Source organism: Sorex araneus, chromosome 4, assembly GCF_027595985.1.
Source record: "Sorex araneus isolate mSorAra2 chromosome 4, mSorAra2.pri, whole genome shotgun sequence".
In the NCBI taxonomy this organism is placed as follows: domain Eukaryota; kingdom Metazoa; phylum Chordata; class Mammalia; order Eulipotyphla; family Soricidae; genus Sorex; species Sorex araneus.
Genome location: NC_073305.1, coordinates 81,952,511 through 81,971,740, shown reverse-complemented (window position 1 = coordinate 81,971,740; position 19,230 = coordinate 81,952,511). Strand labels below are relative to the sequence as shown.

The window sequence follows — 19,230 nt, the reverse complement described above, 5'->3', positions numbered from 1 at the left end:
GCATGGTGTACAGAGCACAGGATTAAATACTCTGCAGCTCTCATCACCGAGGATGCCCTTAGTTTTGGAACAAGGAAGAAAGTTTAGTTGTAAGCTTAGTTTTAAACTTTTGCATAAAGGTACCGTGAGGGTCTTTCCTCAAATGTGCGACATAATATTATGAAGCCTCGCAAGTCAGCTTTCGATTGTTTGGCTGGGTTTGGAGATGACCAGGAAGGGGAGGGAGTATATAGATCCCCAAATATAGCAAAACTCTTCCCCTCTCCTATGCTCTTTTTTTTTTTTCTAGGCATGAACTCAACAGAATCCAACTCTTCTGCCTCTGTTAGACCAAAGGTACCCAGTGACATCCAGGAAGGGACAGCCCCTGACAATGCAAGCTCAGCGCTGGGGGAGGAGAACGTGAACAAAACTTTCCCAAATCTCCCGCTCGTCAACCACCAGCAAGGTCCACACCACAGACATATCCTGAAGCTGCTGCCGTCCATGGAGGCCACGGCGGGTGAGAAGTCCAGCACGCCCATCAAAGGCCTCAAGAGGGGCCCTCCCCGGCAGAGCGCCCACAAGCATTTTGACATCAACGAGCATCTGCCTTGGATGATTGTGCTTTTTCTGCTGCTCGTGCTGGTGGTGATAGTGGTGTGCAGTATCCGGAAAAGCTCCAGGACTCTGAAAAAGGGGCCCCGGCAGGACCCCAGCACCATTGTGGAAAAGGCAGGCCTGAAGAAATCTGTGGCCCAAACCCAGAACCGAGAGAAGTGGGTGTACTACTGCAACGGCCACGGTGAGTGTGATTTTTCTCCTTTTTTTACCCCTCTCACCCTTTTCCCACCCCGCCTTCCCCACCCTGTCCCCTCTCTGGTCAGAAGATGGGAAAAGCAAAACCTTTTCAACTTTTTGGTATCTCGACTGCGATATGATCTAGCGGTGCAGCGAAGAAAGAGGTGGTCTGCAGGAGGTGGCATCCATTCAGAGAGACTGGCCTCCCTGCCCACGGCCCCAGCTCCTTCAAAGGAGAATGCTTGCAGAATCGGGGGGCCGAGTGCGACTCCTGAGGACTTTGTTCAACCTCTTCTTTGAACCAGTGAGGGAATTGGGTTCAGAGAGTTCTGGCGGCGCCGACTCACACTGCTTGTTGTTTTCTGGGGGGTGGGAGTAGACTGTGTGTCTCCACTGACCGTGGGGCCGGTGCCTTGTTTGCCTCTGCTAAGCTGCTGAAAAATAAAGGGAGGAAAACAGCTTGTTTTAAGTTTGCGTTTGGAATCTGAACCTTATTTTAAATTCCCATCACTTTTCTCACCTATCCTATTCCTCCCTTCTACTTGCGGTGGGGGGGGGGCGCTCCAGTTTCTGGATCATTAACACTCCAAATTTCATACGTTAATGATCATCTAAGGCTGGAGCTCGGCATTTTTTTTTAATCTGATACCCACTGGGTGTTGGTACAGGCTGGTCTATTGTTTGTTGTTGTTGTTTCCATTTAAAAATAGTTTCTAGAACTTGTTTCAGCAGGCCGTGGCAGTGACTTTCATTTCTCTGACTCCTAAACAAAATTCCAGGCTCAAGTTTTGGTGATCCCATCCAGTGCCCTCTCTTTTTCTCTCTCTCTTTTTTTTCTTTTTACTTTTGTTTATTTATTTATTTATTTTTCTTTTTGGGTCACACCCAGCGATGCTCAGGGGTTACTCCTGGCTTTGCACTCAGGAATTACTCCTGGCGGTGCTTGGGGGACCATATGGGATGCCGGGGATTGAACCCGGGTCGGCCGCGTGCAAGGCAAACGCCGTACCCGCTGTGCTATCGCTCCGGCCCCTCTTTTTCTCTTAGATGTGTAAACTAACCTCTCAAGGTGAAGTCTTAGGTTTGATTCCCAGCGCTGCATGTACCCTCTCCCCCCGAATCCAGTACCATCTTCTATGGCCCTGGTGGACCCTGAGCACCCCTGCAACAATAATCTATATAATATGTACATGTACATAAAGATCATATTATAAAATGTGTATTACATAGAGCATATAACTATATAATTATATTATGCTATACAATATTTTTATATACAGTGACATATGCATATGAGTAAAATTTCTTTCAGACTTCTTTCATGACCCTTCACTTCTAGATGCTTCAGTGCATACTATTTCCTAAAATGAGGATACTCTCTTGGATGCAGAACAGTCTTCAAACTTGGTGAATTTAATATGGCTATAGTATTTTAATTTAACATCCATATTCTGGACTGGAGTGATAGCACAGCAGGTACGGCGTTTGCCTTGCACACAACAGACCCAGGTTCGATTCCTCCATCCCTCTCGGAGAGCCAGGCAAGCTACCGAGAGTATCCCGCCCGAATGGCAGAGCCTAGCAAGCTACCCGTGGCATATTTGATATGCCAAAAACAGTAACAACAAGTCTCACAATGGAGACGTTACTGGTGCCTGCTTGAGGAAATCGATGAACAACGGGATGACAGTGCTACAGTAATATCCTCATTCTAATGTTAGTTGACCTAGCAAGGACTTTGATTTCTTCCCCCCCCCCACCACCCCATATAGGATCAGTGGATCAGTTCTTTCTTTGTTAAATTGCCTTTAAGAACCAATCAGAACATTGTTCAGATCTATCTAATTAGTTAAAAAATGAGTGAACATTGTTAGATTATGTAAATATTTGGAGCTGTGCTCTCATTATTTGTCTTGTTAAAGAGCCCTCTGTTCCTGTAGCTGTTGCATTTTTGGATTAGATCGTGGTCGACTATATTTCCTAACTCTTTATAGCAATGTATTTTTCAAAATTTGTGAGAGTACAGTAGCAGAAGTAAAACTGGTCCAGCAGCAGAAAGCAGTTTAATACAATGACCTTAGATATTCTTATAGGCACAAGAACCTTGTAAACTACTGTGCTTGTGTCCTTAAAACAATGTCCTATTTCATGAAAAAGAATAGAAGTGCCAGATCAAACAAAGTCTGGCCATATCTTCTGTGAAAGCATTACTTCAGCAATATGCTTTTCCAGTTAAATCACAATGGTTTCATTCAGGTATGCCTCTCTCTTCCAATAGTTCAACCTTTCCCCCTGGGTTTTTGCATCAGGATATTTATACTTAAGGTGTTTTTTTGGGAAAGGCCTCTTCCTTCAAAATTGCTTGTCTCAAAGGAACAACCAGGTAAGATCCCAGTACAAAGGAAGGGTCTGTTTAATAAGTCATTCCAGGTGCTCACAGAGGACTCTTGAAACAATACGTCATTGAACTGAATGGAATTGTCCAGTGAATCCTGAGGAACAGATAATCATGTATAATAAGATCTTTCTCTTACTGGTCCTGGTCTAATTCACATTGAATTGTTCTTCAGGAAGAAGGTGGGAACAGAATCACCTAGTCTTAGATGTTCTCTGAAGGAGGTTACGTAAATCCTCACTTAATTCAGCCCGTCTTGAGTAGACCATGCCCTGCTCCCGATGTCCTTCTGAATGTCCTTCTAGACCCCTAGCACCCTGAAGCATGATCACAGAGTCTCATCTTTCTCTCCAACCAGAATAGCGTCCATTCATCCCTTTCTGCCTACCTTGGATTGGAGGTTTTTAAGTTGAACTTTGCAAAAATTGCATTCTTATTTCCATGGCGCCCTACTGCCGAGGGAATATAAAATGATACTACATGGAAGGAAGCTGGAAGACCGAGGTGCCGTGGTATTTTGTGTGCTTCCTTCCTTTCTGAAGTCAGAACAGTTTTCTGTTGGGGAGGTTGCGACCATTGTGGTTTCTTGCAGGATATCTATTTTGTTACTAGGAATGGAAAGTCTTTGCAGAGCTTTTGTGCTTAAGAAATGGAAGAGTCTGTTCACTGGGTCTGCGTGTCATTCAGATCTCTCTGTTGTCCATGCTCAGTTTGTTAGGTTTATGTCATTTCTAAAAACTTTCTCTCTTTTTTCTTTTTTGTTTTGGGCCACAGCTGGCAGTATTCAGGGCTTTGCCCTGGTTCTGCACTCAGGGATCACTCCTGGCAGGCTCGAGGGACCCAATCTGGGTTGGCTGTGTGCATGGCAAATGCTCTATCTGCTGTATTATTGCGCTGGTCCTAAAAACTTTCCTTGTGTGTCATAAAAACTAATGACACACAGTTATGGAGAGGAGTTCCACAATGCTGTTTGTTTATAATGAAGAGTAATGCAGGGATATACTCATTAGGAGCTTGTAGCAAAAACACTTCTTTTGCTTAAACTGGTTTGTCATAGCAAGTACAAAAGTGAGGCTGGTAACAATAGTCTGCACACACCTAGTCATCATATTGAGAATGTCTGACACGATCCCCAATAAGTCTCTTCCTTCATTAATTTAGGACTATGGAAAAGAGAAAATTAGCCTGGGGCTAGAGAATGTACAGTGATGAGTAAAGTGTTGACTTGAATGTGGCAGACTCTGCTTCGATCCCCGATATCATATTTGGTCCCCCAGGCACTGCCAGAAGTGATCTCTGAGCACCAAAAGAAAGTCTCACCCGATCCCAGTCTCTGGTATAAGTGCAGACCCCGAGGATGGGACTAAAAGTGACTCTTCCCACTATGGGGCATTACCTTTCTCGCTCTCCCCCTCTCTCTCTGCCTTTCTCTGCTATGCTCCCTTCTCTCAACTACTTACAAAAAAAGCATGAAATTATTTTCACAGTTGCCCTGGGAATTTGGAGGGGCTCGGTGACATGCAAGAGAGGAGGGGAAATTGCCTTGCAGAAGAGCCTCATTGGTGATAAGGGGAGTGAAACTGGGTGGGATCTCTCTCCCCTCCTCTTTATTTCCTTTGTACTTTCAGACTTGAGACTGCGAGAGCAAATGGAGGGTCGGGAGGGAGACAAAGGAACTGGCTTGATCTTGTTTAAAATGTGCTTAGTTCCTGATTAGCATGTTCTTAGTCCCATGCCATAGGAGGATAGTGAGAATTTGACAGGGGCAGTCATCTCTTCTGATGGAATTCTTAAAGGAGAGGACACGGAAGAGCAATGCTGCAGTAAGTCAGCTGCCAAAGGGATGGTGAAGGCAGCTGGTCCTCCAGCAGTCTGGCTGGGACCTGTACTGCAGAGATCTGTCATCTGGGCGCTACTTCTTAATTCCCTTTGCCATTGCATCATGTTGACAATTGTCCTCTGTTTTCTCTATCCACAGTGGTTCTGAGTACCAGGGAGCAGACCCTGGGCCTTATTCTGCGTTCCCTCTGCCTGACCAGTAGCACTGGCTCCAGGAGGGGAGATGTAGGGGTGAGCTGGTTCTATTGCAGCTGCATATGTCATAATGTAAGTTAGGTCCTGGGAGATGGCTTAAAGCATCATGCCTATCGCTCAAATTCAATCCTAGTAGCGTTCGGTCACTTGAAAACCACCAGGCTGACCCTGTTGACCCCCAGACCTCTGAGCACTGTTAAGGAGACCCAAAAAGAAATAAATGAGTCTAAAGTTAACCTAAATATGGAGCTGGCATGATAGGACAGTGGGTAGGGCATTTGCCTTGCATGTGGCTGACCCGGGTTCGATTTCCAGCATCCCCTATGGTCTCCTGAGCACCGCCAAAAGTAATTCCTGAAGGCAAAGCCAAGAGTAACGCCTGTGCATTGCCAGGTGTGACCCAAAATGCAAAAAGAAATTAAAAAAAAATAACCTAAATAAGGAGGAGAGTTTCTCCTTTCCACCATTGATAGCTGAACTCGTGAATCATACATGACTTTTCATTACCATATTGAAGAGGAGAGGTATAGGACTTTTCCATTATAGAAAGTTTTAGTGGCTAGCACTGCTCTAGAACATCTGAGATCTAATCCACTCATCATTTTTTGAGGTTGGATTGTTTTCAAACTACTTAATATTGAATTTTTTCCTTGGAAAGCTAGGGATTTAAACAGAGGACTTAAAGTAGATTTTTTTAAAATGCTAATTGGCATAGAGAGCGAGATGAAGCTTTATTTTTTAAAGCTAATGAGGTGTGCATGGCACTAGTGCTTCAAAACATGCACAGACCAGCTACAAAGATGCTCCCAGTCCACAATCTAATTGGCTTCTTTCAACTTGGAGCCTTTTGGTTCTTGGACGCTGAAGAGGTGGAGACAAGTGGGCTAAATCGAAGACAAGTCACCTTCTTAATACTTGGGGTGTTTTGTTCCATCAGAATTGAAACGGGTAGAAAGCTTGTGGGGATCATAAGATAAGATCAAAATGGACTAAGGCGGGTGATGGAGGTAAGGACTGGAAGAAGAAAGCAATATCATGCAGTAGAAATTATATTAAAGAGTCTGAGTTCTAAATGTTACCCTAGCCATTATCTATCTAGTTATTTTAGTTAAAACCTTTTATTTCTCTGGGCTCCTGTTCATGAGCCATGAATCAAGGTACTACATTAGTATGCAGTGAATAGCAAAGATTCTGGGATCTGGTTCCACTGACTGTGTGATTGAGGGCAGTTTGTTTAAGTTCTTTGTGCCTGTTTTGGGGTATAAAATAAAATGGAGGATGGTGGTTGTCCATGGTTATTGTGAGGGTTAAGTAAGTGATTATGTGTCTGGTACTTAGTACCTCTCTGGCCACATAGCCATTTGTCATTACTGTTGGCAGAGTGATGAGGTGGGTGTGATTCCATCATTAGCATCAGCATTCCACCACCATCTCTGTTCTCTACTCATCTTCATTGGCTTGGACTTGCTCATGGACCATAGTAATATGAGTGCCATTTCCCCAACAACAAATGAGAAAGATTCTTCTTCATATAAGACACATGATGAGTACTTTGTGCTTACTTAGTGTCAAAACTACCACCAGGAAGAAATTATTGGAGGCTGGAGTTGTGGCCCCATGAATAGAAGCAGTTGTCTTACTTGCACTGTCTCTAGGTTTTTGATTTCTTGACGAAAGAAAGAAAGAAAGAAAGAAAGAAAGAAAGAAAGAAAGAAAGAAAGAAAGAAAGAAAGAAAGAAAGAAAGAAAGAAAGAAAGAAAGAAAGAAAGAAAGGGAAGGAAGGAAGGAAGGAAGGAAGGAAGGAAGGAAGGAAGGAAGGAAGGAAGAAAGAAAGAAGAAAGGAAGAAAGGAGAAAGAGACAGAAAGAGAGTAAGAAAGGAAGGGAGGAAAGAAAGGGAGAAAAGAAGAATAGGAGGAAGGAAAGAAAGAAAAAGGAAGGAAGAAAGAAAGAAAGAAGGAAAGAAAGAAAGGAAGGAAGAGAAGGAAGGAACGAAAAGAGACAGAAAGAGTAAGAAAGGAGGGCGGGAGGAAAGAAAGAGAGAAAAAGAAAGAGTAGGAGGAAAGGAAGAAAGGAAGGAAAGAAGGAAGGAAAGAAGGAAAGAAAGTAAAGGAAAATAGAAAGGAAGGAAGGAAAGAAGAAAAGAAAGAAACTTTATAAGAAATGTTTTTCTCTCCATACCAGGGATGATTACTTTTTTTTTTAATTATCTAAATTAAAAAATACCAAAACCTCCAACCAGCCCTGCAGTGCAGTGCTGAGCCCTGAGTGTGCAGTGCTGTTGAGGCCCTGCTGTGCTGGGGACTGGTGGTTCTCAGGGGCCGCAGTGGTGCTCAGTAGTCTCCAGGCTGTACCCAGCTACACTCGATACCAAGTGGTGCCAGGGATCAAACATCAGAACAGACTTCCACTGGCACGTACCCGAGCCGATAGACTATCTCCCAGTGCCAGGCATGATTACTTGTCTCGCCTTAATCTCCTGTTGCAGGCAGTGCCTTCTCAAACGGGCAGAAAGTGCCATAATCAAACACGACTCCTTAGGACCCGATACTCGGATGTCGACCTGTCCTCTCCAGATCTGGTTCTGAGGCAGAAAACTAGGACATATTTTAGGCTTTGAAGCTGCTCAACTCTGCTTTTAGAGGCATGATTGCATGCCAGTAGCTTTTTATGTGCAGCATGTAAATAAGGGGCACGATTGGATGCCAGGAGTTTTATTTGCAGCCACAGGTGGCTTGTTTGTTCCCTTGCGAGTTTGCTTCTCTCTTCCCCTCCCCTCCTGTTCCTTTCCCTCTTCTCCCCTCCCCTCCCTTCCCCTCTACCCTTCCTCTCCTTTCCTCTCCCTTCCTCTCCTCTCCACTCTCCTCTTCTCCCCACCTTCTCTCCCTTCTCCTCTTCTCATAATTTGGGCCACATCCATCTGTATTCAGGGCTTCCTCCTGGTTCTGTGTTCAGGGGATCACTCCTGGCAGTGCTCAGAGAACTGTATAGGATGCTGCGAATTGAACATGGACTGACCGATTTGCAAGACACATGCTCTACTCACTGTACTGTAGCTCTGGCTTCCTCTGTCTCTGTCTCTGTCTCTGTCTCTGTCTCTGTCTCTCTCTCTCTCTCTCTCTCTCTCTCTCTCTCTGTCTCTATCTCTCTCTCTCTCTTGCTCTGGCTTCTCCTTCCTTCCTTCCTTCCTTCCTTCCTTCCTTCCTTCCTTCCTTCCTTCCTTCCTTCCTTCCTTCCTTCCTTCCTCCCTTCCTCCTTCCTTTCTTTCTTTCTTTCTTTCTTTCTTTCTTTCTTTCTTTCTTTCTTTCTTTCTTTCTTTCTTTCTTTCTTTCTTTCTTTCTTTCTTTCTTCCTTTTTCTTTCTTTCCTTCCTCCTACTCTCTTTTTCTCCCTTTCTTTCCCCCCTTTCTCCTTTCTTACTCTTTCTCCTTCCTTCCTTCCTTTCTTTCTTTCTTTCTTTCTTTCTTTCTTTCTTTCTTTCTTTCTTTCTTTCTTTCTTTCTTTCTTTCTTTCTTTCTTTCTTTCTTTCTTTCTTTCTTTTCCTTTCTTCCTCCTTTTCCCTTTCTTCTCCTTTCCTTTTTTCTTTCCCCTCTCCTCCCCTCCCCTCCCTCGAAGCCTGCATCCAAATCTTTCCTCTCTTCCAGTTGCCATTTTGTTTTCATAAAATGAGGACACTTGAGTCAATCACTAGAGCATAGTCGATTTTGTCCCATGCAGCCATTTGGCTGTCACTCACTGTCCAGCTGTCTGTCAGAGGAGACAGTGTCCTGATTGGCCCTGCACTGCGTGGTGGGAGGGAGGACAATGCCATGACTCAGATAAGAGGCCCAACACCCAGCTGGTGCCAGAGAAGCGCTGTGTGCTCATAGCAGCACAAAAGAGCTCCCCCGAAAGGCTTGTCCCCCTCCCCCCCCCACCCCGGCAAGAGAGGTCAGGCAGCAAAAATTTCCACTTCAATCTCGACACAGAAAAAGACCTAGAGAAAATGCATTCTTTGCATGTTTTTTCAGAGCACATGAGAATGGCTGCTAGAATGTTAAAGTTTGCCCAGTTATGACAGAACCAGCTCTTTCCATCTTAACCAAACCCGAGAGATAGTACAATGGGTAAGGTACTTACCTTGCATGCGGCTGACCTGAGTTTGATCCCTAGCATCCCTTATGCTCCCCCGAGCCCCACCAGGAGTGATACCTGAGTGCAGAGCCAGGAGTCACCGCTGAGCACTTCCGGGTGTGGCCCAGAAACACAAGCAAATAAACAGTTTTTTCATCCCTTCCAGGGTGTCACCTTAATTACACTGGAGTTGAGAAGTCCTTTCTGGGCACTCAGCCACTTGTGAATTTTTAGCTGAGGGAAACCTGGGTCTCTTTATGGGGACCAGGGAACCCTGGTGACAAACTGAACTTCCAAGAACAGTTTGCATGGTCACAAAGGAAGCTTAGCTGGCGGAGGTTTTATCTGCTTTGGAAAAGTCATTGAACTCTCTTCTCCGGGCTATTGGGAGGCCCGAAGCTCATTCTGCCTTTCCTTGAAGAGCACTAGCGTTCGAGATAGACAGGTGCTAGCCAGGAAACAGGGGTAGGCTCGACAGAAATAACTGTTAGACTGACAAATATAGAGGATGCCTCATTGATAGTCACGGCAGAGCCTGACAAGTTACCCATGGTGTATTTGATATGTCAAAAACAGTAACAACAAGTCTCACAATGGAGATGTTACTGGTGTTTGCTCAAGCAAATCGATAAATAATGGGACAACAGTGCGACAATGTGACAGTGCTCATTGATAGTGAGTGATGGGAGGAGGAAGGGTGAGTAGAGACCTCTCCACAGAGAGACATATGTGAATCTGTGCTCTCTTGAGATTTTATATATTGCAAACCCATGGTAAGCCTGTTAACATCCAACAAAAATAGAGCTAGGGTTTTGTTATACTTCGATCCCCTGCACTACTCATTAAATTAATGTAAACAGTACTCCTGTTGGTACCTGGGGGTTCTTCAATTGCATGTTCATAGTTTTGCGCTTCAAATGTGGCAAGATCTTCTACACAGCAAGAGCTTTGGGTGGGGGAGTGTCACTCACATAAAGGTAGAAAGGTGGGGTGATGGAAATAATTAATTTTACTTACAAAATAGCAATATCCATGTCTGATTTCACCTATAGATAATAGACTGAACACCCCGCCAGGAACCTCAGAAGCTCAGGAGAAACTCCTGTGCACAGCATTTTTTTTTTTTAATCTGTAACCATAACTGCTATGAATTTCTTTAGGGAAATGTGCTATGAGTGATATTAGATAAGAGAAGGATTCTGTGTCACAAGTTACATAATTTTCCCTCTTGGTTCTGCTTTTGGCTGTGCAAACTCCTGTTTAAGAGGAGTTGTTCAGATGTCGAATTATTTTTTTACAGAGAAGCTAGATGGGGGTCAGAGCGATAGTAAGGTTGGCGCCCTTGAGCGCGCCTCAGCCCGTATTTGATCCCTGGCATCCCAGGGCCCCCTGAGCCCCACCAGAATGATCTCTGAGCATAGAGTGTGGGTAAGTCCTGAGCACTGCAGGTGTGACCCAATAAGCAACATGAACAAAGAAGAGAGAAGCTAAACGTTCAGTCTGTCTAATTCTGACTCGGTACTTTGACTGAAGTCTGGAAAGAGAGTCTGGGAGGTGTCCCTTTCCCATGTACACAGTGCCGAGCTACTCTGAAGGGGGGTAGGCCGGGCAGGGAGAAGTTGGTAACTAGATTCATGTCTCAGGAATTTCAAAGCAAAGGACAAAAATAGGAACACTAAAAAGTGACAGTATTAAATTGCCTATCTTGTACTATTTTCACTTAAGTGTTTTTAACCTCCAGTTTCCAAAGACGCATTCTGGGACTAGATTGGAATGCCACGAGCATATTGTAATTTTATTCAGGGTAAACTTCAAGGGGGTCATGGAAAATTGTGTGACAGTGAAGTAGACAACCTGTTCCCTTTATTTTGATTCTTTTTAATTTTGTTTTTCAATGGAATCACCATGTCACTGTGAGATACAATTACAAAGCTTTCATGATTGAGTCATACAATGTTTCAATACCCATCCCTCCACCAGTATACATTTCCCACCACCGATGACCAATGTCCCCCATAAAGCTTCCTACCTTTATGAGTGAAAATCCCTCCTGCCACACCCCCAACAGACAGAGCCTGCCTCTTTTCTTCTCTCTGTCTCTCTGTCTCTGTCTCTGTCTGTCTGTCTGTCTGTCTGTCTGTCTCTCTCTCTCTCTCTCTCTCTCTCTATCTCTGTCTCTCTCGCTCTCTTTCTCCCCTTTTGGGCATTCACTGTATCACTGTCATCCCGTTGTTCATCAGTTTACTTGAGCAGGTGTCAGTAATGTTTCCATTCACCTCAGCCCTGAGATTTTAGCAGCCCCTCCTTACTTGTTTTTTCAACGATTGGAGGCTCTTTTCAGGGTCACGGGAATGAGACCTGTTATTGTTACTGTATTTGGCATATCGAATACTCCATGGGGAGTTTGCTAGGATCTTCGTGCAGGCAGGATATTCTCCATAGCTTGCCAGGCTCTTCGAGAGGCATATATGTTTTGGGCAGTATGGTTTGCAATACATTACTGAGAGGCCGTCCTGTTTTGGTCATTTGCCCACTCTCAGCACATATCTCTCATCTGGAACTATTCCTTCCAATCATTATTGTCATAATGGTCCTTTCTCTGTCCCAACTGCCCTCTCCCTCAGCCCTTGGGGAAGGCTTCCAACCATGGACCATTTGTCTTGACGCATGTTTCTTTCTTTTTTTTTTTTTTTTTTTTTTTTGCTTTTTGGGTCACACCCGGCGATGCAGAGGGGTTACTCCTGGCTCTGCACTCAGGAATTACTCCTGGAAGTGCTCAGGGGACCATATGGGATGCTGGGATTTGAACCCAGGTTGGCCATGTGCAAGGCACACGCCCTACCCGCTATGCTATTGCTCCAGCCCCGACCCATGTTTCTACTGTACCTTAAAGAACCTGAAACCCAGGGAAGAAAGGCTTTAACACTGTGCCTTTTTCCAGGCACTTGAGAGGAAGTTGAGGGAGGCAGAGGTGATGTGTCTCGGAGGAGGAGCAAAGTCTGGGTTGCCCTTGTTGTGATGGAGACGGTCCCTCGATGATCGTTAAGTCCAAGGGGGAGTTGGGATTTGACTATTTGCCTCTGCATCTTAATTGGGTGATTTCAGGTTATTCGAGGTGAAAGAGCTGGTGCTGGGAAACGTGTTAGGAGACTTGGTTGCCGGTGAAGGTGAGAGACACAAAGTTCTTACAGCCTATACCAAACCACTCCACGGTTAGGGCATCCGTCCATCTTCATTGCTCCTTTCCTGATGCCTTCAGTCTGTCCTTCAGTGACTTGCGCCTTTGAGAGTCTGTTGTTCTCTTGACATTGCTAGCTTGAACTCAGCTTTATTTGAAAAAATAAATTTGCTTTTTGTTTGGGGTGTTCACACCTGAAGTGCTCAGGTCTCATGCCTGCCTGGCGCTGCACTCTGGGGTCACTTCTGACAGGTCTTGGGGGGGAACTATATGGGGTGACAGGGCTTGAACCTAGTTAGTCACATATGTGCAAGGCCAAGTGCCTCACCCAACATACTCTCTAGCCCCTTATTTGAAAAGTTTTTATCACAGTAAGTTTGTAAGAAAGTTTCTTCAAGGGAGCCTTCATCATGCCATAGTCTTGACACACAGGTCTGGAAGGAGGGAGAAAGATAATACTTTATGTTTATCAAGTGCTCATTAGGTGCCAAGCGCACTGTTCTCTGAGATTGTGTGTTTTCTTATCTAGCTCCCAGAACCACCTTAAAAAGTTGGGTTGGTGGGTCCATTTTACATACTAAGAACAGAGACTCAGACAGATGAAATGACATGACCTAAGTCATGCCTCAAGTCCATGGTGGACCATGAAGGGATCTTGAGCATTTGGCTTTCCACTGTGGCCTGGTCACCAGGGAGCTCCTCTGATCACTCTTTTGTGACTCCATCCTCTGGAGAAGAAACAAAGGCTGGCAGATGACAGTGTCAACAGACAACTAAAATTTTGCATTCAAAGAAGCAACCCAGACTGTCACATATCTATCATTGTAATATGGGTTTCATTTATTTCTCCTTGTCTCCTTTTCTATAATCCCCTGGTGGAGAGTGGGGATTGGTGGAGGGACATATGGAAAGGATTTACATTTTCAAAGAAGCAACCAAGACTCTTGAAGATAGAGTTGATTGGAATGGGCCTAGGACCCAGTGGTAAAGCTTATGCCTGACATGTATGAGGCCCCAGCTTCATCCCCAGCTCATAAAAATAGAGGGTTGGAGTGATAGCACAGTGGGTAGGGCGTTTGCCTTGCACGCAGTCGACCCGGGTTCGATTCTTAGCAACCCATATGGTCCCCCAAGCACCACCAGGAGTAATTCCTCAGTGCATGAGCCAGGAGTAACCCCTGGTGTGACCCAAAAAGCCAAAAAATATATAGAGAGAGAGGGTTGATGAGTTCTGAGTGATGGCACAGTGCAGTGGAGTATGAGGGCTGGTGAGCAGATTAACTCTGCATCAGTCCTAGCTGTGCAAGCATGCCAACTGTGAGCCTCTCAGGTTTCTCATCTGTAATGTGGATCTAATGCCTAGCTCCTAGATTTGATCATCAGATTGCATAGGATCACATGTAACAATGATAAAACTGCTAGCTTGCTTTCCCTCTTTCTCTTCCCATAAGCAGAATAAACCCTGTTGAAGCATTTGTAGAGAGAGAAGGTCACAGCAGAAGGGCCATTATATCTGAGTTTTCAACCCAAGTGGAAATCCATTTAAGGGTCAAATTTAGTGAGTCCTATGGACCAGGAGATGTTGCTGTAGAAAAAAAAAAATCTGCATTAGGAATGTTATGGTTGACCGGAACATAAAGAGCCTGTATCACCTGTCATCCCGTTGATCATCGATTAGCTCGAGCGGGTGCCAGTAACGTCTCCATCCCTCCCTGTCACATGCTTTTACCAGCCTCTCCTTACTTGTCCTTCTCAACAAGTAAGAGCCTTCCCATACTCAGGGCTCTTTCAGGTCAGGGGAATGAGACCCATTATTACTGTTTTTGGCATATTGAATATGCCATGGGTAGCTTGCCGGGCTCTCCAAGAGGGACGGGGGCTTTTGGGGCGACCTCTAATCACCCTTAGAGGTGCTCCCGGTCTACTGAAGGCAAGCTTTTGGTCGACACAATCTGCACACTGACAAACACGCACCTGCCTGCGTCTCTGGGCAGCACCACCTGTCAGTTCATTCCTCTTGCCGGTTGGCACCGTTGCCACCCCCCCTCCCACTTCCCCAGCCACGATGAGGTGGTGAACCATCAAGGGGGCATAAAGAGCCAAAAAAGAGAAATGGCAGTGCGACAGATGTTGTCAGATCTTGTCTTTGCAGGGGAGAAAGGAAGGCATGGGCTTGTTCCTGTAGTGTGTGGAGCACCTGTAGAGCAGAGCACTCGAGCAACGAGAAGGGCCAACACATCAAAGTGGGGGGCGGGCGGGTGGAGGGTGGAGGGAGGTGGAAACAGGCTTTAAAGGAGGGCTTGGAGGGGTAGGGTGAGAACCACCTTGACTGTAAGAGAGAAACTGCTGAAGGAAAGACCTCATGGCCTGGTTTTGCTCCCTTGGACCGTGAAGGTCTTCATCCAAGTGTCTTCACAGTCTCCTTTTGTTCCCACATCCTACACTTTGGCCAGGCATGATCCGAAACCAGAAGTTAAAAGCAGCTCACAATTCTCAGCCCTCCCACATCTCAGGTTTGAAACCCCAAAACCAAGGTAAAGTGAAAAACCAACTAGCTTGGTGGTTAGACACCTTATTTGCATCATGGTGGTGCCCTGGTTGCTATGTGAAACCATTCTGAAGAGAAGCTGTGTGGCTTGAGATGCAGGATGTAATTGACATGATACACCTTTTTCGTCATTCAGTCACTGAAGCAGGTTACATTTAGAACTCAAGTTTCTGGCAGTATATATTTTGTATGTTTTCCATGCTGTACCCCCCTCTTTATGTTTCTTTTTCCCCCCAAATTGTGGTTTCTCCTGTATTCAATTGATCAAGCGTGGGAGAATTGGGTTTTTATTAGAGGTTGTAAAGGAGACATTATCTCCTAGATTCCAACTTTACAAGCTTCTTCCTCTTTCTAGGGCAGGTGGAAAACGCAGCCTGGTGAAGGGAATGAAATTGTGATTGTGGTTTCTTTGTACAAAGGTTTCCTGGAGGTAGGAAGTTGGTTAGGTGACAGATGTTGATTAACTAGATTCTGCGCTCAGTGTATATTAGAACAATCACAACATACTCCAGTCAGCTTTCAGGAAAGGCTTTAGATATTTCATCTGAATTACTATTTTCGGGAGATATTTGTGGCCTCACAGGTAGGTAAGACTTGACTAACTGCGTCACTGGTTCAGTGCAATGAGCTGAGGATTTGGTGCTACTCTAGGGTTTATTTTCTTTTAACAAAGACTTTTATCATGTGATTGGGGCCGTACCCTAGTCTAAGTATCACTGTAGCACTGTAGCACTGTCCTCCAGTTTTTCATCAATTTGCTTGAATGGGCACCAGTAACATCTCCATTGTGAGACTTCTTGTTATTATTTGTTACTTGTTTTTTTAATTATTATTATTACTTGTTTTTATAACAGTATATGCCACGGGTAGCTTGCCAGGCTCTTCTGTCTGGGCGGGATACTCTAGGTAGAGGGACAGAGGAATTGAACCTGGGTCGGCCTCGTGCAAGGCAAACACTCTACCCATTGTGCTATCGCTCCAGTCCTCAGTCTAAGTATTTTTATAAATATAACTTAATTTTCAAAATAATGAATTAGGGTCTAGAGCCATAGTACAGCGCATAGGGCGGTTTTTTTTTTCCATGTGGCCGACCCAGGTTCAATTCCCAGCATCCCATATGGTTCCCTGAGCACCGCCAGGAGTAATTCCTGAGTGCAGAGTCAGTAAGTCCTGTGCATCACGGGCGTGGCCAAAAAAAGGGGGGAAAAAGAATTAGAGTATTATTATGATTTTAGAGATGGAAAAATGGAGATAAAAAGAGCAACTTAGCCAAAGACACTCACTTAGAGAGTGGCGGCGCCAGATCTTAAACTCAGACACTGGTTGGATTCCTGATATTGCCCACTGAATGCACAGAATCTGAGTTTCTCCTCAGTTACCTGGGGTTAAAAATTGCTAGGTTTCTGTGTGTTTTGGTGTGTGTGTTTTTTTTAAAACTGTTTTCAATCAAGTAAAATTTGTTTTTCCTTCAGCAAAACCAAATTTACCCTGGAATCAGGGCAAAATTGTCAACAGGCACCGGCTCTTGTGTCTTCGGAAGCCTCATTCTCTCCTTTTTCACTTTTCCCCTCAATTCCTTGGCGTGGAAACATTCTAAGGCCTTGTACGCAGTGGCTGCAGGCTCTGCATACTGTTTTGAGAAGTAAAGGCCGAGACCGCTAAATCGGAGGTGCTGGAGCCCCGCTAATCTGATGAACGCCCGTGGGACTCGGTTTCACAGTCCTGAACAAGCTGCAGCTGCTGCTGCAGTCAAAGGATCCCTCCTCCGTCCTTCGCCAGGAGCCTCCTTGACTGAAAATTCCAGACAAGTCATCCTGTCTGTCAGCCCAAATTTCCTATGGGAAGTAGACTTGAAGTGTAAACACCAGCAAGGCTGGCTGAAGGGAGCAGATTTATTCAAGAGGCTGCTCTGTCCTCACGCTGTGCCCGGCTTGACCCTGGGCCACAGTCGTTTCTCAGTGGCAGCAAGGCTTGGGCTGTTTTCCCATCCTGCCCGGAGTCCCTGCCTTTCCACCTTGGCTTCCAGAATGCCATCCCCCACGGACAACGCCGTTCTGTTTCACCTCCTCTGCCGCTTGCGGGCTGCAGAGCGCGCAGCACTGAGGCTGGGGGAGAGAAGGCCACTTAGCTGGGCACCCAAAAAGCTCGAGCTTGTCTTCAGAGTGGCCAGAGCTGTGACCTTTGTTCTTGGAAATGGAAAGCTGTCCTCCCGAGACCTACCCACTGATTCATTCTTTCTCTAGACTTTAGGGGAAGAAGGTTTTTCTTCCCCGGGTGATTTTTTTTTTTTTTTTTAATTCCAGGCCATAGCACAGTGGGTAGGGCATTTGCTTTGCATGTGGCTGACCTTGGTTCGATTCCTCCGTCCCACTCGGAGAGCCCGGCAAGCTACCGAGAGTATCCTGCCCATACGGGATAGGTATTGCATAAGCAGATATTTGCAGAGCCTGGCAAGCTACCCGTGGTGTATTCGATATGCCAAAAACAGTAACAAGTCTCACGATGGAGACGTTACTGGTGCCTGCTCGAGCAAATTGATGAACAACGGGATGACAGTGATACATTGCTACCTGGAGATGCTCTGGGGCTACTCTCAGCTCTGCTTGTGGGGTTGCTTCTAGTGATGCTTTGAGAAACCTTACTGGTTAGGGATCAAACCCAGGGCTCCTGCATGCAAAGCCTGTGTTCCAGCCATTTGAATCATCTCTCCTTTAAAGGTTTGAAACCTTTTTTTTTTCTTTTTGGGTCACACCCAGGGATGCTCAGGGGTTACTCCTGGCTCTGCACTCAAAAATTACTTCTGGCGGTGCTGGGGGAACCATTTGGGATGCTGGTGATTGAACCCGGGTTGGCCACATGCCAGGCAAATGCCCTACCTGCTGCACTATCGCTCCGGCCCCAAAGGTTTAAAACCTTTTTTTAAAAAGACTTTCCTTTTTTAAAATGTCACATTTTATTTTGTCATGTATCTAGCCAACAGTTTTTAAATGTAAATTAGGACATTGAAAAACATCAATATTTCGCAAATCAGACACTAAAATACAAATAGAAAATAGAAGCGGGGGCTGGGGAACTGTGAAAAACAAGCGTCCTTGAATGCGGTTAGGTATTGTGTAAGCAGATATTTGCAGTAGAGGAATAGTTTCTAGAATTCTGTTGATCATTCTTCAGTAGTCATTGGTTATTGGCAATGCAGGATACCATAAAAAAAATCCAATGTTTTTGTTTGTAGATAGTGTCAATTATTTTTTTAAATAGGAGGTTTAAGTATATAAATGACAAAAAAAATACTATAGTTCATCAAACTTAAGACACCCTTGATGGAGATATATCATATTTTTACATGCCACTAAGGCAGAAAACCCTTGCAACCAAGCTAGCAGCATTGACTAAGATATCCATTCAGGAAGAAATATTGGGGACACAGGCCTTACCCCCCTGGATATAGACTTGGAGGTCTGAGCACTGCTGGGCCTGAGTATTGGACTTCCAACCCCAGCTGGCTAACAAGAGTGACCTGCAGGCCCCTGGAGAGCCCCCCCAAATAAATAAAATTTGCATTCACATGTCTTAGCATCAATTAAATTGACTCTTTATTTATATTATTATTATTATTATTATTATTATTACTGGAGTGATAGCACAGCAGGTAGGGCGTTTGCCTTGCACGGGGCCAACCCAGGTTCAATTCCTCTGTCCCCTGGGAGAGCCCGGCAAGCTACCGAGAGTATCCCACCCGCATGGCAGAGCCTGGCAAGCTCCCTGTGGCGTATTCGATGTGCCAAAAACAGTAACAAGTCTCACGATGGAGACGTTACTGGTGGCCACTCGAGCAAATCGATGAGCAATGAGATGACAGTGATACAGTGATTATTATTATTGTTGTTGTTTGTTTGGGGACCATACCCAGTGATGCTCAGGGCCTACTCATGAGCTCTGCACTCAGGAATTACTCCTGGTAATGCTCAGGGGACTATATGGGGTCCCAGGGACTGAACCCAGGTCAGCTGCTTGCAAAGCAAGCACCCTGCTATCTCTGGTCCCAATACAGCTCTCTTACAGCCACAAGCTTGTCTTTGTTTTTTTGGTCTCTTTGTTTACACCCAGCAATGCTTCTGATTCTGCAATCAGGAATCACTGGTGGTGGTGCTCGGGGGACCATATGGGATGCCAGGGATTGAACCT

At 45.2% G+C, this 19,230-nt stretch overlaps 1 protein-coding gene across 1 annotated transcript in view; it reads left to right on the top strand.

Annotated features, from left to right (window-relative positions):
* The window catches only part of TNFRSF21 (TNF receptor superfamily member 21), an 81,607-nt gene that overhangs the window by 25,238 nt on the left and 37,139 nt on the right, over positions 1–19,230 (top strand). Inside the window, exon 3 of the mRNA XM_055134899.1 lies at positions 290–784. Within this exon, the coding sequence (XP_054990874.1) occupies positions 290–784 (495 nt within the window). The remainder of the gene's footprint in view (positions 1–289; positions 785–19,230) is intronic.